The 21,931-nt window shown below is 42.4% G+C and overlaps 1 protein-coding gene across 6 annotated transcripts in view; it reads right to left on the bottom strand.

Annotated features, from left to right (window-relative positions):
• Nucleotides 1-21,931, bottom strand: part of RB1CC1 (RB1 inducible coiled-coil 1) — a 325,791-nt gene that overhangs the window by 140,888 nt on the left and 162,972 nt on the right. For all 6 annotated transcript variants that reach the window (XM_033933671.1, XM_033933675.1, XM_033933676.1 and 3 more), the window contains 3 exons: nt 19,434-19,618; nt 2,702-2,888; nt 2,529-2,610 (listed from right to left, as the gene is read on the bottom strand). In XM_033933671.1, the coding sequence (XP_033789562.1) occupies nt 2,529-2,610; nt 2,702-2,888; nt 19,434-19,618 (454 nt within the window). The remainder of the gene's footprint in view (nt 1-2,528; nt 2,611-2,701; nt 2,889-19,433; nt 19,619-21,931) is intronic.

The following is a 21,931-nucleotide window of genomic DNA, read 5'->3' as shown; positions in this document are numbered from 1 at the left end:
GAGTCGGTCCAGAGGAAGGCTACTAAAATGGTGTGTGATCTTTGTGATAAGGAGTATGGGGGACAGACTTAAAGATCTCAATCTGTGTACTTTGGAGGAAAGGTGGGAGAGGGGAGATATGATAGAGACATTTAAATACCTACATAATATAAATGCGCATGAGTCGAGTCTCTTTCATTTGAAAGGAAACTCTGCAATGAGAGGGCATAGGATGAAGTTAAGAGGTGATAGGCTCCGGAGTAATTTGAGGAAATATTTTTTATGAAATAGGTGGTAGAGGTGGTGGAAACAGAGACTGTATCTGAATTCAAAAGGACCTGGGATAGGCACATGGGATCTCTGAGAGAGAGAAAGAGATAATGGTTTCTGTGGATGGGCAGACTAGATGGGCCATTTGGCCTTTTTCTGCCGTCATGTTTCTATGTTTCTATTGATACTGAGAGAAATGATGGTACCGAGAAATAATCAACGGTACCGAGCATTGATGGACCTCGACTTATGACAGAGAGAGTGAGATCTGATACCATAAGGATCAATAAGATATAGTAAAGCTGGGCCAGTACTGATGTATATGGGAAGGGCATTGATGCCAATTAGCATTACACTTCCCCCTCCCCATTTGCGGTTTTGACAATCGCGATTTCAAATATTCGCGATTTTTTGGGGAGGGGATAAAAAAGAAAAAAAACCCATAGTTTAGCCTTCCCCCCGATGTCCCAGCCTTACCTGGTGGTCTAGCGGGCTTTCAGGGCAAGAGCGATCTTCCTACACTCCTGCCCTGTGTAGATTGTCAATAGGAAATGGCTGTGGGGAGTTCCCGCTATAGTCTCGAGAGACTACGGGAACTCACAGCAGCCCATCTTCTTGGCCATCCCTCCATAGAGCAGTTCTGGTTGCACATCTGGAGTGGATGCACCGGTACCATGTGCTATGAAGCTGGTACATAAGGTGCAGCAGGGTATCGAAGCATTGGTAACCCCAATGGAGAGGCACGCTTCAGAGATGACAGCCTACATCGAAGAATGATAGCGTCAATATAAGGCATGCATTGAGTGACTCAATGCTATGGATGCCTGCAACATTTGTTGAGGTTTCTCATGTTGAGTATGAAAATGATGCTTGATAAAGATATCGATATCTAAGGGTACCGACATAAAATGGGATTACCAAGGGAAAAATAACAAGCCTTAACAGCTAGAAGAGGGTACCTGTGGTCCAGGCCTAATAGAGATATATGTTATTTGTTACTATTGTAATTAAAAAAATTTTTTTAAGCCCTGGAATATCAGGAGAATTTCCAGACAGAAAAAGAATACAAAGGAGTAAAACTACCGCAGCCCGGGAGAAGTCTTGAAGACCAGGAGGGAACCGAGGGTCAAGTGAAAGTTCTGCCGGAAACCTGTCAATGCCCTCAGTAAGGCTGAAGGCATAAAAATGTTAATAGGTTCGAAGTTAGAAAGAGGTTAAAGCATTCTGAAGCTACATTGTATAGTGGCAAGAAAAAAGAAAAATCGAAGCAGGAATGTAGGAATGCCACAAAGGAAACACACACATGCAGTCTTAGAATCGGGAGGAGGCGCTGCAAATGAATGGTCTCTCCCCCTTTTTATTGAGAATAATAGCTCCATTAATTACTTAGCTAATGCTAGCTAATGTTCTACAGGATTATAATTTCAGAATGCATTTACAGTGAGGATTAGACCAAGGTAACTTATTGTTTATCTATTTCATGTGCTTCACAAAGCTACTATCTCATGTGACATATGAATACATAATAACAGTTACAATAAAGTGATTCCCAATGTGTACATTTCTGATATGTCTCCAATCTTGCTATTGCATGTGACAGTCCAAAGGTTATAATTCATATTTCTTAAGCTTTCTTGATTAGCCTTAAGTCAGGGTCTGCTTTGGCACATAGGCAAAGTCTGATTGTTGCCCATATAAGGGATGCTTAAACAAGATAAGAGATAAGATAAGGGTAAACCTGTGTCAGGTTAATATGTGGCAAAAGTCTTGTGACAAGATGCTAGTATTTTCCTTTACTTAAAATGGCTGCATGGCAAGAAGGGAAAGGGAATGGGAATAATTCATAATTCCTCACAGGGGCTCATGATTCTTTCACAGGGACAGTGAAATCAGTGTGCCAATTTCGCCCTGTTTCAGAATGGCGTCCCTACACAGGAAGGCAAACTTGTTTGAACGAAATCTAGAAATGCCTTCTTCACTCCGTGGAAAATGAAAAACTGTCAACCTTGCGAGCCAGTATTGGGCAGGAAGGCACTTGTGCATGCGTGGTGCGGGCAGTCTCCAAGCTTCGCTAAAAGCTTAAAGTGACAGTAAACTAGCACTGTCCGTACCAGGTTCCATGGATGACATCACCCATCTGTGAAAATACGCTGCCTGCTTGTCCTGGGTTAGTACTTGTAATATAACTTATATTACTACTTACTTAATTTTCATGTATTGCCTTGTGAAAAATAGGATGAGACAATATATCAAGTGGAGTAAATAAATAAAACACTTACTAAATAATTTTCCGAAAGTTTCCCTTTTTGCCTTTTCAGCTTCATAGAGATTTTTCCCATCTTTTACCAAAGCATTTGCCCACTGTAGTAATAAAGAAAAATACAGTTTCTATGGTGCATTAATTCATGCATGCACATGTGAAAAAACCTGGCAAACATATTCTTGTGCTTACCTCCCTATAGTGTTTTATGAACATCTTTCTCCTCACAACCTCAACAACAGCCAAGCAATACATCTGAGGTACTGTACTGAGTGCCTCTACTATTTTTATTCGTTCTAGCAGCTCTGTCAAGAGACGAAACAAGGCTTGTAGTTTTTCTCCATCTTGGTCAGCATGAAGCATTACAAAGCAGCACCATCTATAAGATAAACATAAAGGATCTTAAGTGCTAGGACATGATAACAGCTGGCAGCAAAAAAAAGAGCCAATTAGTCCATCTTGAACTACTGAGAAAGATATGTGCTAAAATCCGAAATTCTTTTATGTCTCCCCATCCCCTCCCTTCATCACATGACTAAAGACAGACACTACTGCTTTAATATTACTTCATTCCATTATTATGTATTTCCACTTCTGAAAATATAGGCACCCTATTTATACATCAGAATAGTAGCATTGAATTTATATGTATACTAGCACAATATTCTTAGGCATGCTATGTAACTCCTACAATATTATATAGCTCAACAAGCAAAACTAAATTAAAGAACTGTTCTTTAAGTTGAGAATATTAAAAGAACCAAGACATATGGCATGGACCTATGATGCACTGCACCCAAAAATGAGATCCTTCCTTACCACAATAGAGACACAGAAAAGAGAAAAGGCGACCTGTGGTATTCAATATTTTTATTGTAGTCAAGACTCGACACGTTCTTCCACCAATTTTCTGGAACCGTCAGACTGCTCAGTCCAGTGGATATATTCTTATCATTCACTTTCGTCAGCTTCAATTGCTCGCTTGCATACTTGAGTTAAATACCATATCAACAAGAGAGGGAAACAGCAACATATAATATTGCATTGCAGTTCAGACTCCTGAGGCAACAAGTACGTGTTGAGTCTTGACTACAATAAAGATTTTGAGCCCACAGGTTGCCTTTTCTGTTTTCTATGGCCCTATGATATACAGGATGACTGATTTCTCCTGTAACTGGATATATGTCACATTGAATGGTTTCTGATCTTTAAAATAAAATGTAATATTACACAAACACATCACATTTTGTACACTGTAACTTCATATGCAACAAGTTGTACAATACCTATTTCACACATGTGAAAAAGTAACTACCCCCTTAGTTACTTTATGAGTAATGGTAGTAGTAATTAGTCAAACTTCAAACTATACCTCACTATACACTGAACTTTACTAAAAGAGTGTAATAGTCACCACAAAACTACTACAAGATTGCTATACCATGATCAAAGTAAATTCCAGAAGAGATGAAGAAAAAAAAGTTGTGAAAATATGTCAGTCTGGAAATGATTACAAAGCCATTTCTAAAGTTACAGGACTCCACCGAACCACAGTGAAAGCTATTATCTCCAAATTGAGAAGTCTTAGAACAATGGTGAATTTTCCTAGTAGTGGCTGGTCTGCCAAAATTACTCCAAGGGCACAGTAACAAACTTATCCAGGAAGTCATAAAACATCCCAGATCATCATCCAAAGAAGTGCAGGCTTCTCTAACCTCAGCTAAAGTAAGTGTTCAGGATTCTACAATAAGAAAAAAAGGGTCAAAAATGGGATTCACGGAACAATGTGAAAACCACTGCTATCTAAGCGTAACATCAATGCTGGTCTCACATTTACAAAAACACAAATAGATGATTCCTTAGCCTTTTGGGATAATGTTCTATGAGCAGATCAGTCAAAAGTGGAACTCTCTGGACAACATAGTTATTCAGAGTAGTAAAGACGCAGGGGGGATTGCGAAGATCTGCAACATGACATAATCAAGCTCGAGGAATGGGCATCAACATGGCAGATGAGGTTCAACGTGGATAAGTGTAAAGTTATGCATGTTGGTAACAAAAATCTCATGCACGAATACAGGATGTCCGGGGCGGTACTTGGAGAGACCTCCCAGGAAAGGGACTTGGGAGTTCTGATCGACAGGTCGATGAAGTCGTACACACAATGTGCGGCGGCAGCAAAAAGGGCAAACAGAATGCTAGGAATGATAAAGAAGGGGATCATGAACAGATCAGAGAAGGTTATCATGCTGCTGTACTGGTACGCTGTACTGGTACTGCTGTACTGGTAAGCCATGGTACTCTCTCACCTGGAGTACTGCGTCCAGCACTGGTCGCCGTACCTGAAGAAGGACACGGTACTACTCGAAAGGGTCCAGAGAAGAGCGACTAAGATGTTAAGGGGCTGGAGGAGCTGTCGTACAGCGAAAGATTAGAGAAACTGGGCCTCTTCTCTCTCGAACAGAGGAGATTGAGAGGGGACATGATCGAAACATTCAAGGTACTGAAGGGGATAGACTTAGTAGATAAGGACAGGTTGTTCACTCTCTCCAAGGTAGGGTGAACAAGAGAGCACTCTCTAAAGTTGAAAGGGGATAGATTCCGTACAAGCGTAAGGAAGTTCTTCTTCACCCAGAGTGGTAGAAAGCTGGAACACCCTTCCAGAGGCTGTTAAAGGGGAAAACACCCTCCAAGGATTCAAGACAAAGTTAGACAAGTTTCTGTTGAACAAGAACGTGAGCTGGTAGGGCTAGTTTCAGTTAGGGTGCTGGTCTTAGACCAGAGGGCCACCGCGTGAGCGGACTGCTGGGCATGATGGACCACTGGTCTGACTCAGCAGTGGCAATTCTTATGTTCTTATTATGTCTAGCATAAAGCAAATACAACATTCCATGAACATCATACCAATAAGTACTTTTATATACTATCCTAACCAATGGCTTAGAACAGTTTACAGTAGTACAAGGTCAAAGTTTTGTCACCATAAAAATATACAGTTAAGAAGAAAATGATATATCATTATAACATCACAAGTATTTGAAATATTTGACCAATAGTAAAGCATGGTAGTGGTAGTGTGTTGATGTGAAGATGCTTTTCTACTTCAGGACTTGGAATACTTGCCATTAATGAAGGAAACATGAAACCTGCCACTGTACTCAAGAATGTTGGCTGATGTGCTGACACTGGGTTATGTTATGCAACATGACAACACTCCAAAACACAAAAGTAAGCCTATATCTGAATGGCTAAGGAGAAACAAAATTAAAGTTTTGGATTGGCCTAGTCAAAGTCTTGACTTAAAAGCAATAGAATGCTGTGACAGAACCTGAACAAAGTAGCTCATGCAGAGATGTGTCTGAATTAAAGCAGATCTGCAAAGAAGAGTGGGCTAAGATTTCTCAACAAAAATGTGAAAGATTAATATAAAATTACAGGAAGCATTTGGTTGCAATCAGCTATTAAGTTTCATGGGTAGTTAATCTTTCACACTGGTAATTATGGATGTTTGATAACTAATTTAAAAACTATGTTATGTGTTTACTCAGGTTCTCTTTGTCTAATATAACATGAACTGCAATGATTCCTCGAAGAAAAATTGTGGGATATAAGTCATGGTAAAATACATCACAGTAGATGTTGTTCATCCACTTAGTGTAGTTTCTGAACTTTATTATACTCTTCAGGATCTTAATGACTGCTACCAGTCACTTAAGCCCTTTGAGACCATTGGTTCTTTCAGCCACTTCTGGCCCTTGTGTTTCTTCAGTCCCTTTCCGGGCACTTGACTCCTCCAATTCCGGTCACTTCTAGTCACTTGGCTCCTCTAGTTACTTCCAGTCACACTCTGGGGGTTAGGCGGGAGCCAGCATGCATCCCCCCAAGAGTCGCCTAGAGAGTCCTCGTTGACAAGTACTTCCTTCTACTACCACTATTAATTATTTCTTTAGCGCTACCAGATGCACATAGCCTTCTGGATTCTTTCATTCTGGAGGTCATGAGAAGAGGTTCCTCTTAATATCAGGGTGAAGCTATAGGTCTTTCCAGGCAGGCAATTCCCCGGTATACAAATGAATTGGCATCAGTTTCTTTAAAGTCTCTGTTTCCTTTTTTCTTAGACCCACACAGTCTTCTGGAAGTGCTTTTTTTCAGTGAGGCGTTTCTCTTCAAGTTCCTGGTCTCTGGTGACAGGATTTACACCTCATTCACAGTAGGACAGTAATGGATATGTGAGTGGGAAATGGAAAAAGAAAACATGGGATATGATGGTGTGAGTATGTGTCTGTTTGTATCAGAAGCACATTATATATATTTATTTCTAAAGAGAGTTTAATTGTATATTAGTGGGGGGGCGTATGTGTTTATGTTGGGTGTAGGAAGTATGTATTAAGAGAGGGAAAGGGATGCATCAGGATGTAAGCGAGTATGTACATGTATGCATATGGGTGTAAAATTATAGTGTAATGTTGGTATTTTAGGGGATGAATATTGAGTGTACGAGTGTGTGTGTGACAGGGTAGAGATGTGTCTTGGCTGTAGACATATAGGCTTTCCTTCCCCCCTGCATGTATCTAACCTTAACTCCCTGCTCCCTATCCCCTTGCATCCTCTCTTTCCCTTTCCTACTAGCTTCCATCCTCCGGATCACCAATCCCACCCCCACTTCAGCACTGGAAGGCAGAAATAATACCCACTTGCTTCTGCCTCTGGCACTACTATTTTCCACTAGGGAGAATCTACCAAATAAGACAATGATTAGGGTTGGGAGTAGGTCAAACAACCTTCGTTCAATCCAAAAGCTAAGCATATACTTGCAAATCCAGGACAAGGGGGTATGGGAAAGAATCCCCATCAACACAAGTAAATCATGAACTGGCTTGCTCTGCAAAATATTAACAAGTGAAAAACAGGCACAAAGGCAATTCAGGAACAATGCAGTACTGACCTGCTGTGTGCAGCGAGCACCCCAAGAAAGGCCTTCAGTAATGTGCATACTCATAGAAACTCCCCACAGGATCTGCCAACTGGCTGGAAAACCTTCAAACCTGTAATGAGTGACTGAGGCAGAAAGGAGCAGGCTACTCCAACAACTGACTGAAGACAGAGAGGGTGGGTCGTATGGAATCCTGAAGAGACTAACAGAAAGAAGATAACTGAAGGTATAAACCTAATTTTCCATTCTGTTATGCCCCTTCCGGATTCCATATGCTAGGTGACGTACCAAAGCCACGGTAGCTAGGGAGGAACAGAAGAGCCTGCCCTCAAACCTGAGGTCCCAGAAAATGGCATCAGAACTTGTTGACACAACAACTTGGAAAAACCGGGCAAAAGTATGAAGACAGGACCAAGAAACCACTCTACAAATTTCATCAAAGGATAAATCACGTGAGATGCACCCTACGACGCAGCCACACTTCTTGTTGAATGCTGTAAACAAGAACGGCAGCTGCTTTTCACAGGTGATGGAAGTCGCGGAAATGACCATTCTAATCCATCAAATGATCGAGGACATGGATGCTGGCCTACCAAGGTGAAGCGCAGCAGTGAGAACAAAAAGGTGATCAGACAACCTGAACTCAATTGTTCTTCCCAAATAAAGGAGCAAGACTCTCCTGACATTCAAACTGCAGAAGATCTGATCTGTGCACTCCAAACCTGATGGATGAAATGCCAGCAACCTAACCTCCTGACGGACTTGGAAAGCCAACACCACTTCCGGCAAGAAGGAAGGTACAGTACGGAGAAAAACACCCACATCCGAAAAAAGGAGAAAGGGTTCCCCGCAAGAGCAGAAACTTCAAACTACACCATGCTGAGACAACGGTGACCAGAAAAAACATCTTTCAAAGGGGGCCTCACCAAGGCCCTGTAAAAGGATGCTAAGATTCCATGAAGGGAAAGGAAGACGCAAGGAAGGACACAGACGAAGTGCCCCTATCATACGCTTGGTCACATCTGAAAGACCAGTAAGCGAACTAGCACCTCAGTGCGCTTGTAAACACACAAGGACAGTAACCTGAACTTTCAGGGAGACCACTGCCAGACTTCAGTCTAAAACCTCCAGAAGGAAAGCCAGGACTACCTAACTGAGAGTCTTCTTAGGCTCCACCCGATTCCTAGCGCTCCACTGTGAGAAAGCATACCAAGCTTTGACAGAAGAAGCCATAGTAGAGAGAACTTTGAGCACAAAAGAGTCAAGAAAACTACATCCAAATAACAGCTCATCAAGGTTGAGCACTCAAGAGACCAAAACACCGAGTGATCTCCATGCCACCGGTACCTGACTAAGAAGATACTGAAGAAAAGAGTGCCGGAGCCTCTCGTCCTGCTACGAGAACCGCATACCAATCCGAAGTCATTAGCGACACCAGTCTGGAATGCATGGTTTTCTGGCAGAAGACCCGACCAACCAGAGGCCATGAAAGGATTATCATACAGGAACTCATGACACCACCAGGGTCAAACCAAGACATCCGGCTCCGGAACTCATGACACCACCAGGGTCAAACCAAGACATTGGGCTCTAGCTTCCGCGCTGTTAATTGACCGAAAAGGCGCCTGGCCTTTGAGATCTCTGCCGAAGCCAACAAGACCCTCTGGGGCAAACCCTAGCTCTTGTAAGAGCAGATGGAATGGTTCCTATGGAACCATGCTCCTGAGACCAGGAACTACTGGCCGAGGAAGATGGCCAGAACATTGTCGACTCTGGCCCCATGGGTCGCCGAGAAAGATAGAAGTTGTTCTTCTGCCGAGAGGAACACTGCCAAATTTTCTGGTCTACGAGACAGAGCACTAGAGCTCCCTCGTGAAGTACATATGCCATCGCTGTGTCATCGAAGAGACTTGCACTGCTGGCCTTTCTAAAGGGGCTGGAGACCTAGTGGCATCATCCGAATTTCCCAAAGCTCCAGATTATAGGTCAACCAACGTTGCGGACCAGGTGTCCACTACACCTGAATGGAACAGGCCCCGCAATGAGCCCGAAACCCAACAGGCTAGCATCTATGGAAGACTTATCCACTCTGAAATCCGAAGAAGCTAGCCCTGGCTGAGAGCCACCCCCTGAAACCACAAGCTCAAATTGCTGCTAGCTGGCTCCATCAATGAAATGTCTCCAGGTAAATACTTTAGAATAAAAGCTGGCAGAGTAGACAAATTTCTTTTCAAATTTAGCCATGTATAGGCAGGCTATGGAGGGCACAACAGTCGCCCCCATAGCCACACCCTTCATTTGGCCATAAAAGCGACCCTCAAACATAAAGCAATTTATCTGCCTGTACCGAGAGCAGATGCAAAGAGGCAGGCAGACCTCCAGGCTGTGAATGCATGGTTGAGGAGATGGTGCCAGGAGGAGGGCTTCCACTTTGTGAGGAACTGGACGTCCTTCTGGGGAAAGAGCAAGCTCTACCGGCGAGACGGCCTGCACCTGAGCACAGCGGGAACTAGACTACTGGCAGCAAATGTGAGGAAGGAGATCGAGAGGGCTTTAAACTGAGGAGAGGGGGAAAGCCGACAGCTGATCTGATGTTGACGCTTCGGACAACAGTATCCAGAACAGATGCTGAACGGGCTGACTGCAAGGAGGAAGTAGAGAGACCGGTGAATCTTATGATCAGACAGCGAGGGAAACACCAGGTAAAGGGAGCTTGCTGGGAAGAGACTAAGGGGCATAGAGACACAAGGGGACTGGGTGGCACGAGGGCGAAAACTGAGGGCAATATAGGGGTGCCACAAGGCGAGGGGAATCAAACAGAGCCTCAAGGGATGATAGCCCAGGAGGAGACCGGTAGGGCTAGAAAACCCAGAGGAGAAGCTGGGGAGAGGGGTGGCGGAAATGTGGAGAAACCGAAAGCTGCGAGAGTAAAGGCTAAGGGCAAAGCAGAAGCACAGGAAACAGGAGAACTGCCCGAAATTCAAGGGGAGGCGGCCCAGGTAAATACGGAGGTGGAGGAAAAACGACGGGACCTGCGGTGCTTATACGCCAATGCAAGAAGCCTCATGGCCAAGATGGGTGAACTAGAGGCCGTAGCCAAGGGGGAGGAACTGGATATAATTGGAATTACAGAAACATGGTGGACAGAGGAGAATCAATGGGATGTGGCGCTGCCAGGGTACAAGCTCTACAGGAGGGACAGGACCCACAAGAAGGGGGGAGGCATAGCACTATATATAAAGGACTCTATCTACTCGGTCGGGATGGATATGGCAAAGAAAGCAGAGGGGCTGGAATCGCTATGGGTCAAATTGCCGGGAAACAAGGGTACAGGCATAAAACTGGGGTTGTACTATCGCCCACCTGGTACGCCGGAGGAAATCGGACACGACTTGGAAGCTGAACTGAGACAAGAATGCAGGACTGGAAGTGTAACAGTGATGGGGGACTTCAACTACCCGGGGATTGACTGGAGTACGGGTCACTCCAACTGCACTAAGGAAACAGGATTTGTAGAAGCTGTGAGGGACTGCTTCATGGAGCAACTAGTCAAGGAACCGACGCGAGGGAGTGCTACTCTTGACCTCATCTTAAACGGATTAGGGGGGCCTGCAAGAGGGGTAGAAGTGGGAGGACCACTAGGCAACAGTGACCACAACGCGATCCGATTCACATTAGAAAATGGGACACCCACAGTAAAGAGGACCGCAACAACTGCGCTCAACTTCAGGAAAGGGAACTATGCTGCTATGAGGGAAATGGTGGGGAGGAAGCTCAAAAACGTCCTTAAGATGGAGACTGTAGGAAGCGCCTGGACCCTATTCAGGGACACCCTGCAGGAAGCACAAAAAATGTACGTCCCAAGTTTCAGGAAAGGCGGCAAGAACAAGCGGTCAAAGGACCCGGTTTGGATCTCAACAGAAGTAAAGAGGGCAATAAACGACAAGAAAGTGTCCTTCCGGAGATGGAAAAAGGACCCAACGGAGGAAAATCACCAGGCGCACAGGAAATGCCAAAAGGAATGCCACCGAGAGGTTAGAAAAGCAAAAGGGAAATATGAAGAGGGGCTGGCCAGGGAGGCGAAAAACTTCAAGGCATTCTTCAGTTACGTAAAGGGGAAGCGACCAGCGAGAGAGGAGGTGGGGCCGTTGGACGATGGGGATAGGAAGGGAGTGATCAAGGAGGATAAAGAGGTAGCTGAGAGGTTGAACACGTTCTTCTCGTCGGTTTTCACGAGAGAAGACACATCTAATATACCGGACTCAGAGGAGCTCATGAGTGGGGAACAGGCTGAAAAATTAGAACACATAGAGGTAAGTAAGGAGGATGTCCTCAAGCAGATAGACAGGTTAAAATGCGGCAAATCGCCGGGCCCAGACGGGATCCATCCAAGGGTTCTGAAAGAACTAAGACAAGAAATAGCGGGCACAATCCAGCATGTTTGCAACCTATCCTTGAAAACTGGAGAGGTACCAGAGGACTGGAAATTGGCGAATGTCACACCTATCTTCAAGAAGGGATCGAGGGGAGACCCCGGAAACTACAGGCCGGTGAGCCTGACTTCAATTATAGGGAAGATGGTGGAAGCTATGATCAAGGATGGTATTTGCGAGCATATCGAGAGATATGGCCTACTGAGAACAAGCCAGCATGGATTCTGTAAGGGAAGGTCATGCTTAACGAACCTTCTGTACTTCTTTGAGGGAATAAGCAGTCGGGTGGACAATGGGGAACCTATAGACATCATTTACCTTGATTTTCAAAAGGCTTTCGACAAGGTGCCACATGAAAGGCTGCTTAGGAAACTGTGGAACCACGGGGTGGGAGGGGATGTGCACAGATGGATCGAGCACTGGTTGTCGGGTAGACTGCAGAGGGTCGGAGTAAAGGGACAATACTCTGACTGGCGGGGAGTCACGAGCGGTGTGCCACAGGGATCGGTGCTGGGGCCGTTACTCTTCAACATATTTATCAATGACCTGGAAAAAGAGGCAAAGTGCGAGGTTATAAAATTTGCAGACGATACCAAACTGTGCGGCAGAGTTAGGTCTAGGGAGGAGTGTGAGGACCTGCAAAGGGACCTGGACAAGCTGGAAGACTGGGCAAACAAATGGCAAATGCGCTTTAACGTGGAAAAATGCAAGGTCATGCATATAGGTAAAAAGAACCCGTTGTTCAAATACAAATTGGGGGGGGCATTATTGGGAGACAGCAGTCTTGAGAGAGACTTGGGTGTGCTGGTAGATGCATCACTGAAGCCATCTGCACAGTGCGCAGCAGCCTCGAAAAAAGCCAACAGGATGCTGGGCATCATAAAGAGGGGCATAACAACCAGGACGCGGGAAGTCATCATGCCATTGTATAGAGCTATGGTGCGTCCACATCTGGAATACTGCGTTCAATATTGGTCGCCGTACCTCAAGAAGGACATGGCAGTGCTTGAGAGAGTCCAAAGGAGAGCAACGAAACTGGTAAGAGGGCTGGAACACTGCCCATACGCCGAGAGGTTGGATAGGCTGGGACTATTCTCTCTGGAAAAAAGGAGGCTCAGGGGAGATATGATAGAGACCTTCAAGATCATGAGGGGCATAGAGAGGGTGGATAGGGACAGATTCTTCAGACTGAAGGGGACAACAAGTACGAGGGGGCATTCGGAGAAACTGAAGGGAGATAGGTTCAAAACAAATGCAAGGAAGTTTTTTTTCACCCAAAGGGTCGTGGACACTTGGAATGCGCTACCGGAGGAAGTGATCAGGCAGAGTACGGTACAGGGATTCAAACAGGGATTGGACGGATTCCTGAGGGATAAAGGGATCGTGGGATACTGAGAGAGGTGCTGGGATGTAACACAGGTATAGAAAGCTAACCAGGTAATAAGTATAGAAACCTAACCAGGTAGTGCATGTGCAAGACCGGAGGGTTAGGACTTCGATGGGAAGATAAAACTCAATGGGAAACCAAGGTGGCAAGGGGGCCCCTTCTGGTGTCTCAGACAGGCCGTGACCTGTTCGGGCCGCCGCGGGAGCGGACTGCTGGGCAAGATGGACCTGTGGTCTGACCCAGCGGAGGCACTGCTTATGTTCTTATGTTCTTTATGTTCTTATCTCAATTACAAAATGAGCCATAGTCAAAAGAAAACAAGCTTATTACCAACTTGAGATGAAGAAATCAGTACTTGTTGAAGAGTTTCAATGGCTTCCACTTGTGGGATACTCATGTAAAGAGAAGTGATGTCTTTTTTATATGGGTAGGCACAGAGATAGAATTAAATAACTTCATTCAATATTTAAACTGCTGTAATACCAACATACAGTTTAGTGCCACCATGAATGCATCGACTGTCAATTTCTTGGATTTACAACTTATGCATAGACAGGGTACATTTGAAACAACCATTTTTAGAAAGGAGACTGATAAAAATTCCCTTTTACACTATAGAAGTTACCATCCAAAACCCTTAAGGGACAGCATTCCCACAGGACAGCTGCTACGGCTGAAGCGGTTATGCTCCTCTAAATCTGAATTTAAAGCTCAAACTGGAATAATGGCACAGCGCTTTCATCATCGAGGTTATCCTGCCCGTTTTAAAACAGGCTGTCAAAAGGGCTACTCATGCGGACCGTGACTGGTTGTTCTTACCAAAAAAGCGTTTTACCCTTCTCTCCTATTTCTTCTCAACTACAAATGGTCATTAGAAAACATTGGGATATCTTGCAATATCATCCTAAATTTGCAGAAATACCACGGTTTGCTTTTAAAAGGAGTAGAAACCTTGATGAATGCTTGAAGTATAAACATACTGAAATTAATTGTGAGCAGAGTGGTCATTTTGAATGTGGAGGGTGCAGCTACTGTCCTTTTACAATGAATGTGAAACAGATTATGATCCCCAATGTCAACATAATGTTCAAACTTAGGGGGAAGACGGATTGTAATTCAACTCAAATGATCTATGGTATTTTTTGCCTGTGCCATAAACTATATATATAGGGCAAACAAAAAGAGCGGTGAAACTAATAATAGCTGACCATCTTAGCTGAATTCGTACAAATAAATTGGAATCCCCTTTAGTAAGGCACTGGCAAGATCAACACCACAGATTGAGTGATTTAAAGTTCTGTGTGATTAAACAGTTTAGCTTTTTCAAGGGCAGTGATATCGCTCACTTTTTTTTAACTTACCAGGAACAACGTTTGATCTTTTCTTGGCAGACAGTAGCTCCTTTGGGACTTAACAAAGAAATTGAATGGCTAACACTGCGATAACAATAGGTGAATTAAAGTTTTGTGAATAGGTGATGCACTTTTTAAACATCATTGCTGCTATTTCAACTTCTACGCCTCAACACATGACGACGTGTGGTTGTTTCATCTGCTGCTGTTTGTCTGAGAAAGCAAATAAGTCGCTAAATTTTCTCACACTTAATATGGAAGCTAAAAAACTCCTTTTTTGTTATTTTTTCAAATGTATATAATATTTATTAAAGGATAATATGGCTCGTCCCTTTTTTTCTAGATTTGAGTTTTTCTTTTTGATAAAGCTGTGCGAAACATGATCAGTGTTGAAGAAGAGGAGTGGATTGTTATCAAGTGGACTACTATTGAGTTCTATGCAAACTATATTGCTGATACTAATTTGAATGTTTATTCTAGTTTTTACACATTTTTGGACACTATTTTTCACAGAGGGAATTCTGAGGTTTTTGTTGGGATACCGGACAACTGAAAAATTATTGAACGTGAATATCACCTACCATGACATCAAAGCTGGCTATTAATCAAAGGTAAGTAAAAAAATCGCTTATCAATTCTATGAAAAATTATAAGATCTTTTAGATTATGGAGGCAGGGTAGGTGCAATGATACCGTGCTTACTACATACCGTTGCTAGTATTAAGTGGTGTTTTTATACTGAGCACTATTATCACTTTTAATTGATGTGTTTTCATTATTTATATATTTGAGGATTTCTTTTTTTGCTAATTCTATTGTAGCGAGAAATCTGATTCTTAAATTGATTCTCCCATTGTGTAGCAGAAGACTACATAAGGTCAGCAACCAAGAAAAATCTGTCCTTTTTTTTTAAAGTAAAGACCTCCAGGTAACTTAAAAAGATTCCAATGATGAATCAAAAGTACAGGCTTTTGGCACCACCATGGACCATTTTGAGTCTTCGCATGAGAAATAGAGAAATTTCAAAAGAGGAATGATTCTTACAAAGATGTGACTGCATTACATTAGCAGAAACAAATATACCTCTTGTTGTACACCAGAGGTCTCAAACTCAAACCCGTTGCAGGGCCACCTTTTGGATTTGTAGGTACTTGGAGGACCTCAAAAAAAAGTTATTAAAGAAATGACAATTTTACATGAGGCAAAACTCTTTATAGTTTATAAATTTTTCCTTTTGGCTCAGTTTTAATAATAATATTGTAATTTATAGCTAATGAGACATATAATTGAGAAACTGTTTTATTTTACTTTTGTGATTATTATAAACATACCGAGGGCCTCAAAATAGTACCTAGCGAGCCGCATGTGGCCCCCGGGCCGTTAGTTTGAGACCACTGTTGTACACCGTCTTGAACTGAAAAGGTATGACAGGATATAAATAAAGCTATTATTATTATTATCTTTCAACCACTTTGACTCACATGTATCGCAGTGATGTCTTTTTTTGCCTTTCTTTAGTGGAGCGATTTTGTCTAGGATCTAATTACTGAGGGTGATCCAGTTAGTGTTGAAATCTATTTCTGTGTTTGGGTTGGATATTAGATTGAAGTAGGACCAGAATTCTGTGGGATTAAGGGAGGGGCTGAAGGTTGTTGTTGGGATATCCTTTCTATGTTTAGTTGATGTGTGAGGATGTGGGTTGCTCCATAGTATTTTGGAAGTTGGCCCTCAGGAAGTCTGACCAGATGGTGTCTGTCCAGATTATATCTGCTAGACTGATGAGCGAGGAGTGAGGGTCTTTAGATGCGGACGATACAAAACTATTTAGTGGAGCTGGGACTAAAGAGGAATGTGAAGAATTGCAAAGGGACTTGAACAAACTGGGGGAATGGGCGGTGAGATGGCAGATGAAGTTCAACGTTGAGAAATGTAAAGTATTGCATGTGGGAAGCGGAAACCCGAGGTACAACTATACAATGGGAGGGATATTATTGAATGAGAGTAGCCAAGAAAGGGACTTGGGGGTAATGGTGGACATGACAATGAAGCCGACGGCACAGTGCGCAGCGGCCGCTAAGAAAGCAAATAGAATGCTAGGCATAATCAAGAAGGGTATTACAACAAGGACGGTAGAAGTTATCCTGCCATTGTATCGGGCAATGGTGCGGCCGCATCTGGAATACTGCGTCCAATATTGGTTGCCGTACCTTAAGAAGGATATGGTGTTACTCGAGAGGGTTCAGAGGAGAGCGACACGTTTGATAAAAGGGATGGAAAACCTCTCATACGCTGAGAGATTGGAGAAACTGGGTCTCTTTTCCCTGGAGAAGAGGAGACTTAGAGGGGATATGACAGAGACTTATAAGATCATGAAGGGCATAGAGAGAGTAGAGAAGGACAGATTCTTCAAACTTTCAGAAAATAAAAAAACAAGAGGACATTCGGAAAAGTTGAAAGGGGACAGATTCAAAACTAATGCTAGGAAGTTCTTCTTTACCCAACGTGTGGTGGATACTTGGAATGCACTTCCAGAGGACGTTTTGGGCAGAGTACAGTACTTGGGTTTAAGAAAGGATTGGACAATTTCCTGCTGGAAAAGGGGATAGAAGGGTATAGATAGAGGTTTACTGCACAGGTCCTGGACCTGTTGGGCCGCCGCGTGAGCGGACTGCTGGGCATGATGGACCTCAGGTCTGACCCAGCGGAGGCATTGCTTATGTTCTTATGTTATGTTCTAGGTCTAGGTAGTGGCCTTTCTGGTGGATGGCGGTCATGGGGGCATGGAAAATCCCAGGGATGCTAAGAAGGAGAATAATTATTTGACAGTTGTGGGTGTCTTGTTGCTCTAGGTGGAGGTTAATGTCACCAAGTAGTAGGTTGAGTTTGTCTTTGGAAGTGTTTACTAGGAGGAATTCGGAGAAGTCTTCACTAGCATTACTTCTTCTGCTGGGCGGGATATAGAACAGAGTGGCGTTGAAGTTGGCAGTCAGGTCGTGTTTCATGAGGTTGCAATTGAGAATTTCTAGGTCTTCAGTTGATATGGAGTCAATTACTTGGAAGTTAAAGTGGTCTTTAAGAATTATGGCTATTCCACCACCTCTTTTGAAGTTTCTGGAGAGGGGGTGATCTTGTAGCTCCTAGGTAGGATGTCATGGATAATTATGTAATTGTCAGAGGCATGCATCAAATAGACGCGATGCTAATATGTCACCGATGAAGGTATGGAATAAACATCGGTACAGAATGGCATGCATCAACCAGAGTCAATGCTAATATGCCACCGATGCAAGTAGATGGTAGTATTGATGTCTACCAGTATCGGCAAGTCCCAGTCACTGAAAGTTTGACTCCAGACCTATATGTCAAAAGAGAGAAACAAAAGAACAACAACTTTGACATTAATCAGTAGTGTTTATCTTCTGGCAATCTATAGACCTGGGTAGAGTAGAAACAAGGCCAAAAATCCATCGATGATCACCATAGGAATTAAGGATGGGATTGTGAAGGTCATTGAACTTCGAACGAAGTTTGAAGAAACTTCAAAGTTATCTTTTATTTTTATGTTTCTACTTTTCTGAAAAGACAAGTATAGAGAGAAGAACTTGAAAAAGTTTTTAAAAAATATAATTGGGAATGCAACTCGATGAAGAAACAAGAGATATGTCTTCTTCATTCTGAGGAAAACTGATGACCTCATGAGTTAGCGTCGGGTGGGAAAACACTCGCGCATGTGCACTGAAGGCAGTCTAGAAACCTTGCTAAAACTTAAAGTGACACTACACTTTTCACTGTGCGTGCTCAGGTTCCATGAATGACGTCACCCCATTTGTGAGACTATGCTCCCTGCTTGTCTAAGGATAAACTATTTTTGTTGGGTCAGGGGGAACTTAGGGTGTCTACCGCAGCATGGTTCATGTGGACCACCAAAGAATATTTTTTTTAGGTTGGGTAGTAAGAAAGTCTTACTTGGGCCACTAGGGATCTTGAGTAAAGTGCAACAACTCACTCAAATGACATTTTAGTTCCCACTGCATCTTTATGCAAGCCCTTAAGAGACAAAGATTCACTGTCCTTAAATGCATGGTTTTAGCATGGGAAAATAAGCATATTTCATACTGCTTCAGGAGTAAGATCAGTGTAAGAAAATCAAGAGTAAACTTCTGCAATAAACAGTAACACAACTTACTGTATCAAATCATCAGCTGGAATAAGTGCAAATTACAAGCACAGGAAATTTTGTTCACTACTAAATGGCAGTGCAATATAGTAATGGGTCTGGAGAGAACACTATTTCTCTATTTAAACTAGTCTATGCTTGTGCTCCTACTGATTCAACTGCTGGCTGGCTATGCTGATAGCCTTTTAGGGAGCCAATCAGCATGCAGGTTAGTAGTCCAGGATGAGACAAAATGAATCTTGCAGGTAGCTTCACTCAGAAAACTGAATTACACAGTGGGGAGCTTTAGGTTTCCTCACTGTTCAGAGGGCTACAAAATTATAAGACAAGAGGCAAATTATGCTGTTTCACTCAGGGACATGGAATTGCAGGATCCTGGGGTCACCAACTATAATTAGCTCAGTAACTGATTTTCAAGTAGGAATACCTCTATGTGTAGCAAAGTTTATGCTATGCAATTCATAAAACCCGATTAAAATTTGAAAACCACATATACAGACCTATATTTCTAAGACTCTTGAAACAGCAAGCAGTCAACAAGATAGAAAAAAAAATTAAGTTCAAATTAGGGTAATAACCACTTTATTACAGAAAAATTTGTATTATCACACTAGCTCTGAAATCAATAAAATGATCACTTACTTTAACCTCACTTGTAAATTATTTGCAAGCTCCTGTTTGGCAGTAGTACATTTTTGCTTGATATCCAATAGTTTTCTGTGGTTAGCCAACATGATCATCAATTGATTTGCATGACTCAAACACAAATCAGGTAGCACAGAAGGATCTTTCAAGTTTTCAGCTCTCTTCTGATTGGCTAAAAATCCCTACAGAAGAATAAAACAATACACAGTCATAAATAGACACAGTTATTAATTACATCAATGTAACCATTTAATAAGTCTTTTGGTGTAAGCCTTTTCCACTGCTATTCCAATATCCATAAAGGGTAAAAGTTTATTAGGATTTTATATACCGCCAAGGTTATCTAAGCGGTTTTTACAATCAGCTACTCAAGCATTTTCCCTCTCTATGAAAAATATCAGTCTAAAAGCATAACAAAATGAATATGTGAAAGTGATTTTCCTACCAGCCTATCAGAATAGTCCAGCAAGTCTAGGATGAAATAACAGCTGGGATGGGATAGCAGGTTCCTTGTCTAGCAGGGTCCTCACCCATTCAGCCACCCCTATAGAACAGTCCATTCTGAAAGAACTGAAAACAGTCCAGAGAAAGGCTACAAAATGTTATGAGGACCAGAAACATAAACACTAAAAATGTAATAGCTCGAGGAAAGAAGGGAAATGGGGAGCTCTGATAGAAACATTTCAATATTTGATAGGATTTAATGAATCATAGGAAGAGAAAATAGTAAGAATTTGAAAGATATAGACAGGTTGTTCACCCTCTCCAAGGTAGAGAGAATGAGAATCCTTGGAGCACCGGAAAGTATAATTTTTTTATTTTGTTTTCTTGGTGCTTTGTTCCTCTATTTGAATTAAACTGAACCGAGTGTCATCTTGGGGAAGAGAAAGCCAAGATTAACTTTAGTTATGGCAGACCCTATTGATATACATTTACTTCTTGTGAGGGTGTTGGGGATCTCTGCACCATCAGTGGTGTCTCTAGTTGGAATTTCTTTGAGCTCCTTAGAACATATAAATCCCTAATCTCAATCAACTGATAGTTCTTGTATATTGGAGGTACCAAAATTTAATGCTTCAACACCTTTGGAATTACTATAGCCAGATAGAACTAAGCTGTCTGTAGTAATTTCACTTATTAAAAATATTTATTACTCATACTATCCACTGTTCTACACATAACACATAAACTGACAAAATATTACAAAAACACATTATCACAACAACAAAAAGGCTTGCTACACTTTAAAATAGCAGTATACTTTCCCTGGTTAAATGCCTTTGGAAAAAGCAAAGTTTTCATAGTATTTTCTAAAGATGCCATAATTTTCAGTCAATCTGAACTCTTGAAAGATTCGCGACAATCTAATTCTGGAGAGGGTCAATAAAAGGTTACCTTTAAAAGATTTATGGTTGATTATTATCTGAATGGAGACAACGTTTACTTGTTTATCTTCTTAAATGGATTTTTTTTTTCAGCAACAGTGGATAAATTGTCAAATGTGGACACCACTTTTTTTAACCTCAAAATTTTTATTGAAAAGTATTCAAAGAATACAAACAATTACATAGAAATGTGATGGCAGATAAAGGCCAAATTGCCCAATCAGTCTGCCCATCCGCAATAACCATTATCTCTTCCTCTCTAAGAAATCCCAGGCTTTCTTGAAATCAGACACAGTCTCCACCACCTCTACTGGGAGACTGTTCCATGCATCTACTACCTTTTCTGTAAAAATGTATTTTCTTAGATTACTCCAGAGCCTATCGCCTCTTAACTTCATCCTATGCCATCTCATTCCAGAGCTCCCTTTCAAACGTCTCTATCATATCTCCCCTCTCCTGCCTTTTCTCCAAAGTATACAGATTGAGATCTTTAAGTCTGTCCCCATACGCCTTATGATGAAGACCACGTACCATTTTAGTAGCCTTCCTCTGGACCGACTCCATCCTTTTTATATCTTTATGAATGTGCGGCCTCCAGAGTTCTACACAATATTCTAAATGAGGTCTCACCAGAGTCTTTATACAGGAGCATCAATGCCTCCTTTTTCCTACTAACTATACCTCTCCCTATGCACCCTAGCATCCTTCTAGCTTTCGCTGTCACCTTTTCAACCTGTTTGGCCACTTTAAGATCGTTACATACAATCACATCCAAGTCCTGCTCTTCTATCATGCACTTAACTTCTTCACCCCCTAAACTGTACCGTTCCCTCGGGTTTTTGCATTTCTTAGCATTAAATTTAGTTGCCAAATTTCAGACCATTCTTTAAGCTTTGCGGGTCTTTCTTCATGTTATTCTTCATGATTTTGGTATCATCCGCAAAGAGGCAAATCTTACCCGACAGTCCTGGAGCAATATTGTTTATAAAAATGTTAAAAAGAAGGTTGAACACTGATAGTGAAAGTGGGGATCGTTGGGGGACCCCGCTGGGAGGGTGCAAGATGTCAGAAAGTTCATGATCCTCATGTACAGCATAGAGCTGAGTGATT

Source organism: Geotrypetes seraphini, chromosome 2 (assembly GCF_902459505.1).
Source record: "Geotrypetes seraphini chromosome 2, aGeoSer1.1, whole genome shotgun sequence".
Classification (NCBI taxonomy): Eukaryota; Metazoa; Chordata; class Amphibia; order Gymnophiona; family Dermophiidae; genus Geotrypetes; species Geotrypetes seraphini.
The sequence above is the reverse complement of the archived record's forward strand: the minus strand, read 5'-3'. Positions and strand labels throughout refer to the sequence as shown.